This window comes from Prenolepis imparis, unplaced genomic scaffold (genome assembly GCF_030444845.1).
Source record: "Prenolepis imparis isolate NDT839.2.m4 unplaced genomic scaffold, iyPreImpa1.0 SCAF_2, whole genome shotgun sequence".
Taxonomy (NCBI): domain Eukaryota; kingdom Metazoa; phylum Arthropoda; class Insecta; order Hymenoptera; family Formicidae; genus Prenolepis; species Prenolepis imparis.
Genome location: NW_028141160.1, coordinates 19,007,966 through 19,026,387, shown reverse-complemented (window position 1 = coordinate 19,026,387; position 18,422 = coordinate 19,007,966). Strand labels below are relative to the sequence as shown.

At 29.7% G+C, this 18,422-nt stretch overlaps 2 protein-coding genes across 2 annotated transcripts; both read left to right on the top strand.

Moving 5' to 3' along the window:
* Positions 1–76: 76 nt before the first annotated feature.
* Positions 77–2,638, top strand: Raga-b (Ras-related GTP binding A/B). Its single transcript, XM_083031552.1, has 6 exons — positions 77–214; positions 498–597; positions 686–1,070; positions 1,161–1,376; positions 1,460–1,575; positions 1,644–2,638. Exons 1-6 carry the CDS (start codon positions 203–205, stop codon positions 1,733–1,735), a joined length of 921 nt encoding a protein of 306 aa, XP_082887678.1. The 5' UTR covers positions 77–202; the 3' UTR covers positions 1,736–2,638.
* Positions 2,639–2,876: 238 nt separating this feature from the next.
* Positions 2,877–7,425, top strand: Cahbeta (carbonic anhydrase beta). Its single transcript, XM_083031540.1, has 5 exons — positions 2,877–3,070; positions 4,637–4,721; positions 5,918–6,105; positions 6,233–6,424; positions 6,507–7,425. Exons 1-5 carry the CDS (start codon positions 2,978–2,980, stop codon positions 6,714–6,716), a joined length of 768 nt encoding a protein of 255 aa, XP_082887666.1. The 5' UTR covers positions 2,877–2,977; the 3' UTR covers positions 6,717–7,425.
* The last annotated feature ends 10,997 nt before the right edge of the window (positions 7,426–18,422 follow it).

Genomic DNA, 18,422 nt, shown 5'->3' with positions numbered 1-18,422 from the left:
CATGACTGCATTGTGTTCTTGATGCGATAGTTGACGAGTGTAATTCGACTGCTACGCGTTTATGTGATTCTTGCTTTTCCAAGGTGGAACAGCTGATAAGCAGCCAGTTACTGCGAAGTTAGCCAGTGCCGAGATATTTTTCTCGTAAAATCTGTAATTTTTCTAGCAAAAATTATACTGAAGCGCACGTTATTCATCCAAAATGAAGAAGAAGGTAGAGATATGAATATTGTATAAATACAGCGTATTTTTTTTATTAACACATTGACACCTCGTGAGCCACGAATATTGAAGTTTCTGAAACTGTGATTCATCAGGAAATCGCGCTGCAATGTTATACATTTAGCTTTTTACATAAACTGAATACATTTCCAAGTAATGTGTGGCCTGAAATACTAAATTTCTGCATGATAATCAAGATGTTAATGTACTAATATGTGCCTCCATCCGAGTAAAAATCTATACGAATATAATATTCTGTATAATGTTCTATTCAGGTATTGCTAATGGGCAAAAGTGGTTCTGGGAAGACGAGTATGCGTAGCATTATTTTTGCTAATTATATTGCACGAGATACTCATCGTCTAGGAGCAACAAGTCAGTTAACTATATCATTTTAAATATATAATGCTGAATATAATTACAATTCTTATAAGATTTACTTAAATAAAATAATTGATTACAGTTGATGTGGAACATTCTCATGTTCGTTTCCTTGGTAATTTGGTGCTGAATCTATGGGATTGCGGTGGCCAAGAGGCATTTATGGAAAATTATTTTGCATCGCAGCGTGATAATATATTCAGAAACGTGGAGGTATTAATTTATGTTTTTGACGTGGAATCAAGAGAATTGGACAAAGATATGCACTATTACCAAAGTTGCCTAGAAGCGATACTACAGAATAGTCCGGAGGCAAAGATATTTTGTCTTGTTCACAAAATGGATCTTGTGCAAGAGGACCAACGTGATTATATATTTAGGGAGAGAGAGGAAGATCTAAAAAGACTGAGTTTGCCTTTGGAATGCACTTGCTTCAGAACTAGCATATGGGATGAAACATTATACAGGTACGTATTATAATAAATAAAGTTTTATAAGCTGCAATATTCCAAATATTCTGATTACAAACCAATAATAATAATAAATTATTATTTTAGAGCTTGGTCGTCCATTGTATACATGTTGATACCCAATGTAAAAGAACTCGAGCAAAGCTTAAATCAGTTTGCCAATATTATTGACGCAGATGAAGTTCTTTTATTTGAAAGAGCGACCTTTTTGGTAATAAGCCATTGTCAGCGACAATTCCATAGGGATGTTCATCGCTTTGAAAAAGTTTCCAATATAATAAAACAATTTAAATTGAGTTGTAGGTAAGTATAGTATAGCATACAAGGAGAAGATATTTTATTAATAAAGAGCAAAAAACGCAATATTCAAGATATTAATTTTTCAGTAAATTAGCGGCACAGTTTCAAAGCATGGAAGTTAGAAATACCAATTTTGCGGCTTTTATTGATATATTTACCTCGAATACATATGTAATGGTCATCATGTCCGATCCAACTATACGTAAGTATCCGAAATTTACTCGCTGTATTTTTAAAAATTGTGTTGTTAAAACAAGCATACTCTTTTAGCATCCGCGGCGACATTAATCAACATACGCAACGCGCGAAAACACTTTGAAAAATTGGAACGCGCTAGTCAGAGCTCGGCGTTAAGCAGATAGAAGTCGGCGCGACCCAGGCGCCTCGTCACCCGGGTCCAATCTGTTAATAACTGTTGAATTTACTAAAATCAGAGTTTTGCATTGTGCCGTTAAGATGATGAAGCATGTGATTGAGAGAATGCACTTGTCAAGAAAGTTGGATGACGAAATATACTTTATAATATATAATTTTCGAACATGAGCGTCTATGACAAAGTAAGTATATAAGTAATTGACATGTCTGAAAGAGGCTGACGCAAGGGCTGATTGGTATTTCAGGAGTTATCGGTATTTCAGATCGTAATATATATATATATATATAAAACAAATTTATCATTTATATTATATATATGAGTATGATATAAATACGTCTGTAATTTATCAATGTAGAACTTGTATATGTAAGTGTTTGTATGAGCAATTCCCTTTTGTCCCATTTTAAATCATTTTTTTATTTTTGACTTAAGAATTGACGATAATTCGACTTGCAATAACATTCAATGAATATTAGTAATAAATAAATCATTACAATCATATGTCTTTCTTTTGTGTATCTGCATATATCATTATGTAATATGCATTTCACAATATAACAATATAAGACTGAGTGTGAGACTTTAAATCTCAAAACTGACTCATACTGATAAAAGTTTTTCATAAAAATTTGATTGTTCTTAATTGTATACTCATTGATTAATTTTACTGTTGAGAATTCTCTTCTTTTAAATATGAACTTTAAAACTAATGTATAGCTTGTTGCATTAAAGTGTCATATGTAAAATAGATCAATGATAGATGTTAATCGCATAGGATAGGTGTCTATGGTGCATTTACATCATACTAACAATAAGTAAAAGATTTGTGTACGAGATTTGGCAGATTAAAGTGTATTTTTTAAATGTAAAATAAAAAAACCTAACATTTTTTTTAAACGTCAAAAATATATTTTGCCTTTTGATAAATAGAGTCTATATAAATATTCTCAATATGAATTAGAAATAACATTTAATATAAAGAAACTATCTAGCTCTTGCTTTTTTTATTAATATATTAATATTTCAATTTATAATTAGAAATAGATTTAATATGTATTCAAAATATTCAAAACTAAGGATTGCTCATTTTGGAAAAAAAATATTTTGTGTAAAGAGAAATTAAATTTCCCGCCATTGAATCGAAAAATGGCGGAATTGTGACTATCATTGCTCTACATTCGGGAAAATAAATCTTTAACAGTTTATTTCATAGTGCTCGAATGCTACGATGGACAGAATACTCAAAGGAATCATGAAGTACAGAAAGTGTCACCGGGAAGGAATGGTGAAACAATTTCAACAAGTCCGAGATCATCCTGAGGTATACTCGTATGATATTGAGGAAAAAATCTCGCATGATTTTTCGGTGCATATATACGTACTCGCGGTGTAATATCACTAGCAATCCACGTGCTACTTGTTGATATAATTTTTACGCGCAAGTAATCGAGGGGCATTCACCTAAAATAAAACTGCAAATCAATTTACTTAACACAATACCATAAATTTTATTAATTGAATACAATATCAAATAATTTTGTTTTGAATGCAGAGTGACCTAAATTATGACCTTGAACCCGATTGGCCAATAACCGATTAGACTTAATCATATATATCTAATGGTATGATATTATAATGTCATGAATGTCATATTTCTCGTACATATAGAATTATATAAATAGACTGTAAAACTGTAATGATAAAATTGAAGGACAAAGATATGAGCTTAGATGTCTCTCCGTCACATAAAGTATTCTGAGAAGAAGTGATGTAAAAAAAATAGAAGAGTGAATGTGTAAGGCGACCTTTCCTTCTCTTTATTAAATGCACAATCAGACAAAAAAGCATCTAATTCTTTAATTATTTTCTTGCTAAAATTGTTTGTAAAACTTTTACTCTGTCGATTCTATTTTCAATTAAAATATTTATAGAGCGGAACCTATCTTATTCATCAATGATATTACAGTAAAAGGATAAACAGAATAACAAGTAAAAGTTTGAATATTATTGATAATTTTGACAAAAAATGGTGATCATATATAGTTAAAAGTGTATTCTTAATATAGAGTAGCATTTATAAATTATTTATAAAATTTTTATTATTTTTGATAAAATTTTTAATCGTTGAAATTTTTAATATTTTTTGATTGATTCCACTATTTTTGGCCAAAGCTAATCAATAATAATTTAAATCGAATATAATGTTCAGATTTTTACTTGAAAGTTCTTTAGTGTAAATATATTGCTACTCTAGAATATATAATGTCCAATTTATTGCATGACCCTATTATGCCTTTGAGAATATAAAAAAAAATTATTCCAGAAAAAATAATCTAAATAAAAATTATAAAAAGAAATATTATATCATCATTGTAAAAATTTCGAACATTTTAAAACATCTACACAGAGAGAATTTTCCCTCTTAGAATTTACCCTGAAAATCATTGTAATCGTGGGACAATATGGTATGGAAAGAATTTTATGACAATTTCTCTAATTAATATATTTATTATCACTATAAAAATAATAATATCTATTACAATAAAATATAAAACATGTTTGATTAATTTTACTATGCAATTTAGTAAAATTAATCAAACATGTTTTATATTTTATTGTAATAGATATTATTATTTTTTATGTGATAAATATTAATCAGAGAAATTCTCATAAAATTCTTTCCATACCATATTGTCCCACGATTACAATGATTTTCAGGGTAAATTCTAAGAGAAAATTCTCTCAGTTAGCGGTAAAAGCTGACGAAAAAGCATTGAAATGATGGAAGATTTAATCGAAACATCTTTCATTCTAATTCCAAGCTACAGTTATAGTTGTAACATCAGCAAAGTCGTAATCTGATGTATATTATTGCTCTTATCTCTAGCCGAAAGCAGTGTTCTTTACCTGCATGGACTCCCGGATGATCCCAACTAGATTTACGGAAACAAACGTTGGGGACATGTTTGTCGGTACGACAATCTATTATAGCATTATCGCGATCGTTCATACGTGCGCGCACATTTTTAGAATTATCGCTATTGTTTCATTCTTTATTTTTTTCGATTAGAGCGCAGTGTATTTTTTTTCTTCCAAAATGCGATGCTTCTTAAGACAAGATTTCTCTAACGAGATGTATACGATATTCGATACAATATAATTTCGCAAGCGTAAAAGAGGAGCGGGCTAATTAAGAGCCAAGCGCAGTGAACGCGCAAATTATTCTTTCTTGTTAAATATTATTTATTTCGGTCCCAATTTCGGAATTAATTATTCCGTTCCTCCTTTGCTTGTGAATATTCCACACACAATTTCATAGCCTTTTACTTCGATCAGTTCTTAATATAATTTCGATTATATATACAATGTATTTTTATCCCTCCTAATATTTTATTTTAAGAGAAAGAATCATGACAATCCTATATTTGAATTAATATTTTATGTATTACATATATATATTTTTTTAAATATAAATTAAATATTATATATAAATTAATTTTCATTATTTATTAAGTTTTATATTTTTTATTTATGTTAACAAAGAATAGATAATTATTCTTTGCTACTCTAGACATACAGGGTGTTAAAAAAAGGGTTACATATTTTGAGAGCAGGTAGAGTATTAATCAAAATAAAAAAAAAGTCTAATGAATATCCAATCAATATCTTTGAAGATACAGACATTTTTTTACTTAAACTTATTGTTCATTTCTTATACTGATACTGATATTTACAAATCTAATGTTATTATATACAATGTTACCATAGCAAAACTAGTAAGTACTTTTTTGTTTATTGCAATGTAAAAGTGATACAATCGATAAGAAAAGACAATAAGTTTAAATTTAAAGATAGCCTGTATATCTTCGAAAATATTAATTGTAGGACCTATGTTTATTATACTTTTTTTTTTTTATTAATACTACCTGCTCTCAAAATATGTAACCCTTTTTTTTAACATCCTGTATAAACTAAACAAGAAGTCGTAAAAATGCTGTTCTTTTAATACATATATCTGTAAAGATTTTTGTATTTTCTGAAATATTTTTGATTCATTGAATATTTTATACGTATAATTTTTTTCTGATTTTTTTCGATTCATCTATGGAAGCAACATGGAGAGCCGAAAGCAAAGTCAGACGGCTTCTAATAGAATTTTCCTTTTCAGTCCGAAATCCCGGTAATGTTGTTCCACACTCGCAACATTTTGTGGACGAATTCACTATGTGCGAATCGGCGGCATTAGAGCTTGGTTGCGTGGTAAATAATATAAGGCATGTTATCGTTTGCGGTCATAGTGATTGTAAAGCGATGAATCTGCTCTACGCTTTGCGGGACGAGGAATTTGCTTCACAAGTGCGTTCTTTCGCGATCCTATACATATAATATATATATATATAGATATAATTACGATAATAAAACGCGAAATACTTTTCGCGTTTAGTTTTTGTATGTACGTAAAATCGTAATCCAAAACTTTTAGATGAATAGAAGAATATCTCCGTTAAGAGCGTGGTTGTGCGCTCATGCTAGTAGCAGTTTGGCCAAATTTCAGCATCTCGAAGTCACCGGTTTCCACGAGCCGATCATTTTTCAGGCTGAGACGCCACTGCGAAAATTCGTTGCTTATATCGATCCGGAAGATAAGTTCGCTATCGAAGACAAGTTGTCGCAAGTTAGTGGTCGCGAAAAAGTATTTGCAGAAAAAAATATAATTTATATTATAACTTTGTTATGCTGAATTTATTTTGTTGCAGATCAATACGTTGCAACAACTTCAAAATATAGCATCGTACGGGTTTTTGAAGAAACGTTTAGAGAGACACGATTTGCATATTCACGCGCTATGGTTTGATATTTATACCGGGGATATTTATTATTTTAGCCGAGCCAATAAGAGATTTGTGGAGATAAATGAAATAACGGAGCCGTTGTTGCTTAAAGAAATTAAAAAATATTATTCATAGACATTTTTGCAGAGAGAGATTCTTGTGCGATTATAATACTGACAATATCGCTAATATTATATACTTCCAAAAACGTACAAATTTTGAATTACAAAAAAAGTAATTTATATTTTTATATATCAAATTTGCAGATATTGTTTATATTTATCTTGAAGAATTGTACTAATTGTGTAATAAATAAAATTCTCGTAGCCATCAAAACGAACAATTTAGATGATTTTATAAGTCATGTCAAATTATATCAAATTATTAAAATGTTAAATATATTTTTCATTGATTCATATAATATATAATATATTATAAATTATTTGCAAAGATATAAAATCTGTTGTAGAATATAAAGCAAGCTTTATCATATCCTTTTCTTCTGATTTTGTAAATTACCTTTGCTATTCTGAGCAATTTTAATTCGAAAAATGGAAAAAGTCAAGATTCAGAAAAGCGTCAAAGAGTCTCAAATCAATGGCAAGAACTATCTATAGATGGATGGACGGCTTCAAACGAATTAGAGCATGCCGGTTCCGAAAGAGAAAGCAAAACAACTAAAGAAGCTATAGGGAATTACGCAGCGTTGTATCGTTATTAAGATCCGCAACTACGCTTCTCGATGGGCACAAAATGTAAACTCATATAACCACATACTGTATTTTTGTATCACGATATTATTTAATGTAAGTTTTAGAGAAATTTTTAATAAATGTATATAATATAAAATATGTCATAACACAAGTCTTTATGTGAAGCCAAATTTAAATTTATATCGAATGTTCCTATCGATTAAGTATTAATAATACACTTGAGATTTATGCTTACATTTTATGCTGAATATTTATTTTTAACGTTACCAAAAGAAATATGTTACAATACAAGAGTCTACATTTGCAATTGATATTACATCAATATTTGCAACATACTGGGCTTTTGTATATTGTGTAAAATATAATTTTTTTTTTTTAAGAAGATTATGTCTATTTAGAAATTATATGTCAAATATATAAGATATATTTTTAAAATATATATATTATTCAATTATTCATATTTTTTTAAAATAGATATATTTTTAAAATATATGAGATATATTCTTTCTACAAAAAGAATTCTATTTTATAAAATTATGATATAAAAAAGTTAGCTTAATATGTTTGCTGTTTTTAAAACCAAGTCACGGAATTAACAATTACGTCTTCTCTCTCTTTTTCAAAACAAACGATGAAATAAGCCAAGCATCTCATATAGAGCGTGTACGTAGATTAGCGGACTCGAGTTCTTGCACAGCTCCGGTTATATAGAAGTAGTAGAAACGGTGCACGCATAGTCCATACTTTTCTATCCGCTTTGCGGTAAAAGTGAAAAGAATTCCCTCAACTTCCCTAGCGGAATCGTCCAGTTAAGCTGGTTAAGCTGGCGTAGAGAATATTGGAGAAAAAGAGGAAGGAAAATTGTATGCCAAATTCTATTATTTTCGGCCGATTTTTGTGTTATCAAAGACGTTGCGATTCTTTGATGTTTTACCAAAATATTATATTGGCAAAAAAAGGTGCATTGTCTTTTTCAAAGACGATATTTCAAATCGAAGAACAACCTGTAGAATTCAATTCTATTGTGTGATTAGATACGCTCTGTACGTGTATAAGAAATTTTATTTTTCCCATTTACCTACATCTATATATCTACCTGCTATTTTTGTTTTGTGTCACCTGTGAAAAAATAGGATTCTCTGACCAAATAATGTCCAGATGTCTACAACCGAAATGACAAGACTAATAGACTGCTGTGCATCTTTCATTTATATAACAATCCGCTATTTTTCGTAAACAAAGAATCCCGTGCTTTTACGGTTCTTTTTTCACTAGTTTTTATCTACCGCTTAGACTTGACCACCTGAGGTTTGATATAGACGATTGCAGGTGTAATGTGAAGATTTATGTTTTGTGTCAATGTGAATATATAGTACGATTTATATACTACAATAGAAATTATATAGTATTTTAATAATAGATAATATATATACGTTAAGTAATTAAAGGACATTAAATATGGATTAAACATTAATCATCGAATTATTTGTCATAAAATAAGAAATAAGGCAATACAATTTAGATAATTTTTATTAATATTAATTTTTAACTCTTTAAGAAAGCTTTTCCCCTCCAGAAAAAGATAAATAAAAAATTCTTAAAAACAATTATGTATGATTTATACATGTGCTAAAAATGTGAGTTTTTAAAGAGCCATTAATCATTACATTAACTTAAATCTTTGTCGGCTTATTGTAAAGGCTTCCTAATTCTTTAAAATAAATATCTTTTCAAGGTTTTGACAGCTATCGATTGTTATCTAATCGGTTCTCTTTTATGTTTTCAAATATTTTTTTTTGGTCAATGGTTTTATAGAAAATTTTTTTGTAGCATTTTTCATATTGTCGCTCTCCTAACGTCCTTTATACTAACATATACTGTTTAATTTATTGATTTCATCTAGCGTCAACTTAAGAAGATTATGAGATATTCTTGTAATTTCTAGAACGAATAAACTGTTGAACGAAACTTAACTCAACAATAGTCAACTTATTTGTATGTTGCCAATAGTTTATATATTTCTTTATATATTAAAAACAATCTCGCTCTTATGTTTCAAATGCCTTTGATGAACTGTTAGTTAAATTTCCAGAATAAAAATCTAGAATAAAAGAGATAAGACACATAAAATTTCCTTTTCCCTCTTCCCTTAAAAAACAAGTAAAATTAAAGAGAAATGAATTAAACTAAAAACGACGAAAGATAAATGTATAAATGTAATGTTATCTATCGAGAAAGTATTTCTTGTGAAAAAACACTTGTAAATTGTTATTATATATTATTATTTTAGGTTAAAGAGATTTACATTGTAGGTATAAACTTATACGAAGACAACATTAAAAATTTCAGAAAAAAGTAGGAAAATAATTTATTTAATGGGAAAAATCGACTTTTATTGTTTTTCAAAATATTTTTTCTTAGCCTTAATACGGGTTTTTATATGTTTGAATCAATCTTTAAAGCATTTTTGTTAGTCAGAAGAATTAAATTCAGAAACTTTATTTTTATATGCTTTGACTGCCTCTTCAGGTGAAGGAAATCGATAACTATACATTTTTTTTTTATTTTTGGGGATAAAAATGAATTACAAGCTGCTAAATGGGAACTGTTTGACAAATGTTTCATTAGTTTTGTTGCAAATAATCGTTTGCTTTGTTGTGTGATAGCTGGCATTGTCATGCTGGTATTGACAGCTTTATTCAAACGGTCAACTAATATTATTTGTATTTGATTCATATCAATGCCAAAGAATGACCGAATTTTATGATTCATCTTTAAGTCGCATGCCTATCCAACTCAATCATCTGTCATACGACGTCAAAGTGACAGCGGTGGATGAACGATCATCGCGGAATTCGACAAAATTAATACGACCACAAAAGCCCTGAAGGCAGCCGATCAGTACATTCTTGAACAGTTAGAGACAGCTTTAAAATCATAAAAAATTATAGATCAAAAATGCTCACGCAAAATTTTCATTTTTTCACAAAACCTTATAATAAGCTGCCTTTAATAAAGCTGTCAAAACGAAGCTAAATAACTTTTTTTTTAGTTGTGTAATTATGTTTGGAAAATGTTATATTTTATGAATATGTATAAAGTTAGTTGTTAGCGCGTTTAGAATACCTGATTCCCGAAACTTTTAATGTTGCCCTCGTATATAGCAGATTTTGTGCGTTGCAAGATAAGCTTTGCTATTGTGATAGTTATTATGATATTCCATGTAGCAAATGCACGTCATTTGATGTGCGCTTGCTATCTAAGATACTTATTTCATCGGATATGTCTAATAAAATATTGAAAAATTTCGGACTAATATTTTTCCAAACAATTTTTATTCATTCCGAATTATCGAATGTGCATGTATGCGTGCGTATATGATGGTATGTATAGCGTTCCTTCAAAATTTTAATATGTTTCATCGACGAACCGCGGAGAACGATGTCACGACTTTGTACGATCTCCTTTTTCCATTATACTCGTCCGAGAAAAAGAATGCACGGCCAGTGGTGCGTGTCGAAGCATAACGTGCTTCTGCAGCCACCGCGCAGTGGTATTACTTCGTTACGCTCGTATCTTTCCGAAACTTTATGTCTCTGTCATGGCGATGGAAAACAGTCGGAGGTGCAGTAATTAATGATGGCGCGTTGCACTCACGTAATTAATTAACGAGCTGAATACTTCTGTAGGCTGTTTAATGCGAATGTCTAAGTTACGTGAAAGGTGTGCATGAAAAAAATTAGAAGACTTACATGTAATAAGTACAATAAATAAGAGATAATATATTCGGATTTTTATTTGAATCGGACTAAAAATTGATTACGTTGACAAACAAATCATATTAAAAATGGAAGATTAAATTAAAAGTTCAACAAAACTCTAAATTCAAAAGATATGCGACATTGATAGGAAACTTGAGCTGCATTTAGATTTAAAGCTTTTAATCTCATTTATCGAATCCTATAATGTTCAGGATCTGGATTTACAATATGTAAAATAGAATTAAAAGCTATATATATGTCTATTATTAAAAATATAAAGTGCATTTTCTTCTCGTCCATATTGCACGAAATTTTCTTGTTTATATATTCGTTTCCATGCGTGAGTAAAAGTGATTCTACGTAAACAGCTTGTTATGTGTGCATGTGCGATGCACACATCATACATGTGTGATACACATGTTTTTGCAGAAGAAAACTTTGTAAGAAAAACGTTATAATTATGTCTTGAAGAAAATTATAAAATCGATAGTTTAGGGTATATTTATGTCTTGCATTATAATGTTATTTTGTGATTCTCATTTTTAATTAGTTTCCGTTCGCTAGAAGGAAGAAATAAAACATCTCTAAACGGTCGCAATAAAAGCATTAATTAACTTTCACTTTTAATAGTACTTTTTGTAATAAATTATTTTTCTCATCAGTTAATTGTTGATAAAAGTTTCTATATAAATAATAAGTGTGTATATATGATTTTTTTAAATAAAAGGATACTATCTACACATACACACACAATACATACACATATATATTCAGCTTTTACGTACTTCTTTATTTTTCAATGTTAAATATTTTGAGAAAAATTTCAAATTAAATTTTTCTCAAAATCCATATGAAATTAATGGAATAAAATATTTTTTGTCTTTATAATTTAATTTGTCAGCTGAATTTCGACGTTTTCTATCGTGTTTTTGGTCAAATTTAAGGAAGTCACGATCACAATACATTTGGCATGATTCATCAGTCGGATATCAAGATGTAGATTCCGGTTCTGCGCTTAACTTCGCCGCTTCTAAATGTCCAAAATTCTTAAGTAAATAAACCGGTTAGAACAGTATGATAACGGTATAATCCTCATACAATAGTTTTACAAAATAATCCCTCCCCTTAGATTCGTTTGTTTGCTTTTATGACTGTATGATTTTAACATTCCGTTCCTTCTAATGTCCTTATAATGTCTTTTTAATATCCATTAATGGCTTAATGAAACTTTCATTTTTTAAAAATCTTTATCTCTTCATTCAAAAATGTTAAAATTTAAATTATGAAATTTCGATGCTTCTTATCAAGCGTCGCGCCATCAGCGTTGCACGCTAAGTAAATATATATTTTTATTAAGATTCTTTGTAAGATTTATTTTATTTCAAAAATTCAAAGAAAGAAAGAATGTATTTAAAGTAGGTTCACAATCAGTTAAATCTGATTTTCAGTGACCTAGTTTTTCAAAAATTAAAATGAACTGAAAGAATTGATTTCTGAAAATGATAACATCGACATTTGAAATACACACACATAATAAATAGTAAAAAAATGAAAGATAAAATAGAATAATTATTTTAATAATGTATCCATTTCTAAAAAGTGCATGTTAAGTCGATTCTCGAAAGTCTCGAAGTATTGTTGCCTCTTTTCCGCAATGCTGATTGGTTCTCTGTCGATTCGCGTTGTGTGTTATATTCGTAGCATCGAAAGGCTGTCATCGCGAGGGTTAGCAGTTAGCAGTTTGACAGTTAGTCTAAAATAAAATTAAATAAAATAATAATATGTTTTAAATAATATGTGATAATACTTTAAGCTTAATTAATATTTTTGACATTCGCGTTGTGTGTTATATTCGTAGCATCGAAAGGCTGTCATCGCGAGGGTTAGCAGTTAGCAGTTTGACAGTTAGTCTAAAATAAAATTAAATAAAATAATAATATGTTTTAAATAATATGTGATAATACTTTAAGCTTAATTAATATTTTTGACATTCGCGTTGTGTGTTATATTCGTAGCATCGAAAGGCTGTCATCGCGAGGGTTAGCAATTAGCAGTTTGACAGTTAGTCCAAAAAGTAAAATAAAATAATGTTTCAAATAATATGTTATTATACTTTAAACTTGATTAATATTTTGGCGGAAAAAAGGCAAAAATACTTGCGAGAATCGACTTAATGTCTTTTTTAGAAAAAGATTAGAATAACAAAAGCGCGCGTTACGCCATTCCTCGATTTTAAATAAAAAATTAATATTTTTATATAAAGTTTGTTTAAACTTGGTTAATATTTTTTGATAGAAATCAGATGATTAAAGCATTACATTGCTAATTAAATTTTAACATAAAAATATGTTATAAAATTTAATATAATAATGTTATAAATAATATGTTATAATGCCTTATCTGTGCGATTAATATTTTTTGACAGAAATCAACTGATAGCTGTTATAAATATTAATCGAATTTAAGGAATTATAATACATTATTTAAAACATATTATTATTTTAAATGTTATAACATATTCTTATTTTAAGAATTAATTAGCAATTTTACGTTTTAATCAGCTGATTTCTGTAACAAAAATATTAATCGAGGATAAAATATTACAACATATTATTCACAACATATTGCTATATATTTTAATTATTATAACATATTATTATTTTAAAATTTAATTAGCTCGCTATATTAATATTTTTTAATTTATTCATTTAATTATAAAGTAATATATTTATTAAGTTAAAAATAGAAGTGAGACATAAATCCAAATTAACAATTAAGGTTCCGTAGCAATTTTTAAGGACAAATATTTCCTAAATTAGAGTCATAAATATATTTCGTCCGACACTTTTCGATAATCTTGATATAATTCGAATTCCGAATGCGCAGTAGAAATGAGTTTCGACATATATTACCGCAATATATGCATGCAGTCACGCATAATTCGTAATAATGTGCAGACAATGTACTGTTAAAATGTATATAAGATTAATATTTTGCACGTTTTGAAATATCGAAAATTAAAATTTTTAAGCCGCAAATCCCATACGGCGCAGATTTATATAACGTATATTAGACCAAAAAGGTAGTACGCTGGTATACTTATGGTACAAAGATAATCTGCAAACAATACACTATTGAAATATATATACGATGAATTTTTGGCTCGCCTTAAAATATTAGAATACGATACTTTTTTACAGTTGACCCTATGCGACGCAATCTTATTCTATGTATATAAAGTTAAAACATTTGTACGCTGGTGTCTGTTTGGTACCAAATGATTCTGTAATCAATGTACTATTAAAATGTATAATCGATGAAATTTTGGCTCGTCTTAAAATATTAGAAATTGATACATTTTTGCAGCTGACCCTATGCGACGCATCCCTATTTTATGTATATCATATTAAAAAATTTGTACGCTGGTGTCTGCATGGTACCAAAAGATTCTGTAATCAATGTGCTATTAAAATGTATAATCGATGAATTTTTGGCTCGTCTTAAAATATTAGAAATCGATACTTTTTTGACGCGGACCCTGTGCGACGCATCCTTAATTTATGTATAGCAAATGAAAAAGTTTGTACGCTGTTGTCTGCTTGGTACCAAAAGATTCTGTAATCAATGTACTATTAAAATGTACAATCTATGAATTTTTGGCTCGTCTAAAAATATTAGAAATTCATACATTTTTGACGCGGACCCTGTGCGACGCATCCTTATTTTATGTTTATCGTATTAAAAAATTTGTACGCTGGTGTCTGCATGGTACCAAAAGATTTTGTAATCAATGTGCTATTAAAATGTATAATCGATGAATTTTTGGCTCGTCTTAGAATATTAGAAATTCATACTTTTTTGACGCGGACCCTGTGCGACGCATCCTTATTTTATGTTTATCGTATTAAAAAATTTGTACGCTGGTGTCTGCATGGTACCAAAAGATTCTGTAATCAATGTGCTATTAAAATGTATAATCGATGAATTTTTGGCTCGTCTTAAAATATTAGAAATCGATACTTTTTTGACGCGGACCCTGTGCGACGCATCCTTAATTTATGTATAACAAATGAAAAAGTTTGTACGCTGTTGTCTGCTTGGTACCAAAAGATTCTGTAATCAATGTACCATTAAAATGTATAATCGATGAATTTTTGGCTCGTCTTAAAATATTAGAAATCAATACTTTTTTACCGCTGACCCTATGCGACGCAAATTTATTTTATGTATATCAAGTTAAAAAATTTGTACGCTGGAGTCTGTTTGGTACCAAAACATTCTGTAATCAATGTACTATTAAAATGTATAATCGATGAATTTTTGGCTCGTCTTAAAATATTAGAAATTAATATATTTATGCCGCTGACCTTAAGCGACGCATCCTTAATTTATGTATAGCAAATGAAAAAGTTTGTACGCTGTTGTCTGCTTGGTACCAAAAGATTCTGTAATCAATGTGCTATTAAAATGTATAATCGATGAATTTTTGGCTCGTCTTAAAATATTAGAAATCGATACTTTTTACCGCTGACCCTATCCGAAGCAACTTTATTTTATGTATATCAAGTTAAAAAATTTGTACGCTGGTGTCTGTTTGGTACCAAATGATTCTGTAATCAATGTATTATTAAAATGTATAATCGATGAATTTTTGGCTCGTCTTAAAATATTAGAAATCGATACTTTTTTACCGCTGACCCTATGCGACGCAACTTTATTTTATGTATATCAAGTTAAAAAATTTGTACGCTGGAGTCTGTTTGGTACCAAAACATTCTGTAATCAATGTACTATTAAAATGTATAATCGATGAATTTTTGGCTCGTCTTAAAATATTAGAAATCAATATATTTATGCCGCTGACCTTAAGCGACGCATCCTTAATTTATGTATAGCAAATGAAAAAGTTTGTACGCTGTTGTCTGCTTGGTACCAAAAGATTCTGTAATCAATGTACTATTAAAATGTATAATCGATGAATTTTTGGCTCGTCTTAAAATATTAGAAATTGATACTTTTTTGACGCGGACCCTGTGCGACGCATCCTTATTTTATGTATAGCAAATGAAAAAGTTTGTACGCTGTTGTCTGCTTGGTACCAAAAGATTCTGTAATCAATGTACTATTAAAATGTATAATCGATGAATTTTTGGCTCGTCTTAAAATATTAGAAATTGATACTTTTTTGACGCGGACCCTGTGCGACGCATCCTTATTTTATGTTTATCGTATTAAAAAATTTGTACGCTGGTGTCTGCATGGTACCAAAAGATTTTGTAATCAATGTGCTATTAAAATGTATAATCGATGAATTTTTGGCTCGTCTTAAAATATTAGAAATTGATACTTTTTTGACGCGGACCCTGTGCGACGCATCCTTATTTTATGTATAGCAAATGAAAAAGTTTGTACGCTGTTGTCTACTAGGTACCAAAAGATTCTGTAATCAATGTACTATTAAAGTGTATAATCGATGAATTTTTGGCTCGTCTTAAAATATTAGAAATCGATACTTTTTACCGCTGACCCTATGCGACGCAACCTTATTTTATGTATATCAAGTTAAAAAATTTGTACGCTGGTGTCTGTTTGGTACCAAATGATTCTGTAATCAATGTACTATTAAAATGTATAATCGATGAATTTTTGGCTAGTCTTAAAATATTAGAAATCGATACTTTTTTGACGCGGACCCTGTGCGACGCATCCTTAATTTATGTATAGCAAATGAAAAAGTTTGTACGCTGTTGTCTGCTTGGTACCAAAAGATTCTGTAATCAATGTACTATTAAAATGTATAATCGATGAATTTTTGGCTCGTCTTAAAATATTAGAAATCGATACTTTTTTGACGCGGACCCTGTGCGACGCATCCTTAATTTATGTATAGCAAATGAAAAAGTTTGTACGCTGTTGTCTGCTTGGTACCAAAAGATTCTGTAATCAATGTACTATTAAAATGTATAATCGATGAATTTTTGGCTCGTCTTAAAATATTAGAAATTGATACTTTTTTGACGCGAACCCTGTGCGACGCATCCTTATTTTATGTTATCGTATTAAAAAATTTGTACGCTGGTGTCTGCATGGTACCAAAAGATTCTGTAATCAATGTGCTATTAAAATGTATAATCGATGAATTTTTGGCTCGTCTTAAAATATTAGAAATTGATACTTTTTTGACGCGGACCCTGTGCGACGCATCCTTATTTTATGTTTATCGTATTAAAAAATTTGTACGCTGGTGTCTGCATGGTACCAAAAGATTCTGTAATCAATGTGCTATTAAAATGTATAATCGATGAATTTTTGGCTCGTCTTAAAATATTAGAAATTGATACTTTTTTGACGCGGACCCTGTGCGACGCATCCTTATTTTATGTTTATCGTATTAAAAAATTTGTACGCTGGTGTCTGCATGGTACCAAAAGATTTTGTAATCAATGTGCTATTAAAATGTATAATCGATGAATTTTTGGCTCGTCTTAAAATATTAGAAATTCATACTTTTTTGACGCGGACCCTGTGCGACGCATCCTTATGTTATGTTTATCGTATTAAAAAATTTGTACGCTGGTGTCTGCATGGTACGAAAAGATTCTGTAATCAATGTACTATTAAAATGTATAATCGATGAATTTTTGGCTCCTCTTAAAATATTAGAAATTGATACTTTTTTGACGCGGACCCTGTGCGACGCATCCTTATTTTATGTATAGCAAATGAAAAAGTTTGTACGCTGTTGTCTGCTTGGTACCAGAAGATTCTGTAATCAATGTACTATTAAAATGTATAATCGATGAATTTTTGGCTCGTCTTAAAATATTAGAAATCGATACTTTTTTGACGCGGACCCTGTGCGACGCATCCTTAATTTATGTATAACAAATGAAAAAGTTTGTACGCTGTTGTCTGCTTGGTACCAAAAGATTCTGTAATCAATGTACCATTAAAATGTATAATCGATGAATTTTTGGCTCGTCTTAAAATATTAGAAATCAATACTTTTTTACCGCTGACCCTATGCGACGCAAATTTATTTTATGTATATCAAGTTAAAAAATTTGTACGCTGGAGTCTGTTTGGTACCAAAACATTCTGTAATCAATGTACTATTAAAATGTATAATCGATGAATTTTTGGCTCGTCTTAAAATATTAGAAATTAATATATTTATGCCGCTGACCTTAAGCGACGCATCCTTAATTTATGTATAGCAAATGAAAAAGTTTGTACGCTGTTGTCTGCTTGGTACCAAAAGATTCTGTAATCAATGTGCTATTAAAATGTATAATCGATGAATTTTTGGCTCGTCTTAAAATATTAGAAATCGATACTTTTTACCGCTGACCCTATCCGAAGCAACT

What these genes read in the sequence shown, in the direction of transcription:
- Raga-b (XM_083031552.1), top strand. An exon ending in TGGGATGAAACATTATACAG is followed by an intron (nt 1,071 to 1,160) that starts GTACGTATTATA and finishes TTATTATTTTAG; the next exon opens with AGCTTGGTCGTCCATTGTAT. An exon ending in CAATTTAAATTGAGTTGTAG is followed by an intron (nt 1,377 to 1,459) that starts GTAAGTATAGTA and finishes TTAATTTTTCAG; the next exon opens with TAAATTAGCGGCACAGTTTC.
- Cahbeta (XM_083031540.1), top strand. Translation starts at nt 2,978, where the DNA reads ATGGACAGAATACTCAAAGGAATCATGAAGTACAGAAAGTGTCACCGG. An exon ending in ACGAGGAATTTGCTTCACAA is followed by an intron (nt 6,106 to 6,232) that starts GTGCGTTCTTTC and finishes CAAAACTTTTAG; the next exon opens with ATGAATAGAAGAATATCTCC. An exon ending in TCGAAGACAAGTTGTCGCAA is followed by an intron (nt 6,425 to 6,506) that starts GTTAGTGGTCGC and finishes ATTTTGTTGCAG; the next exon opens with ATCAATACGTTGCAACAACT.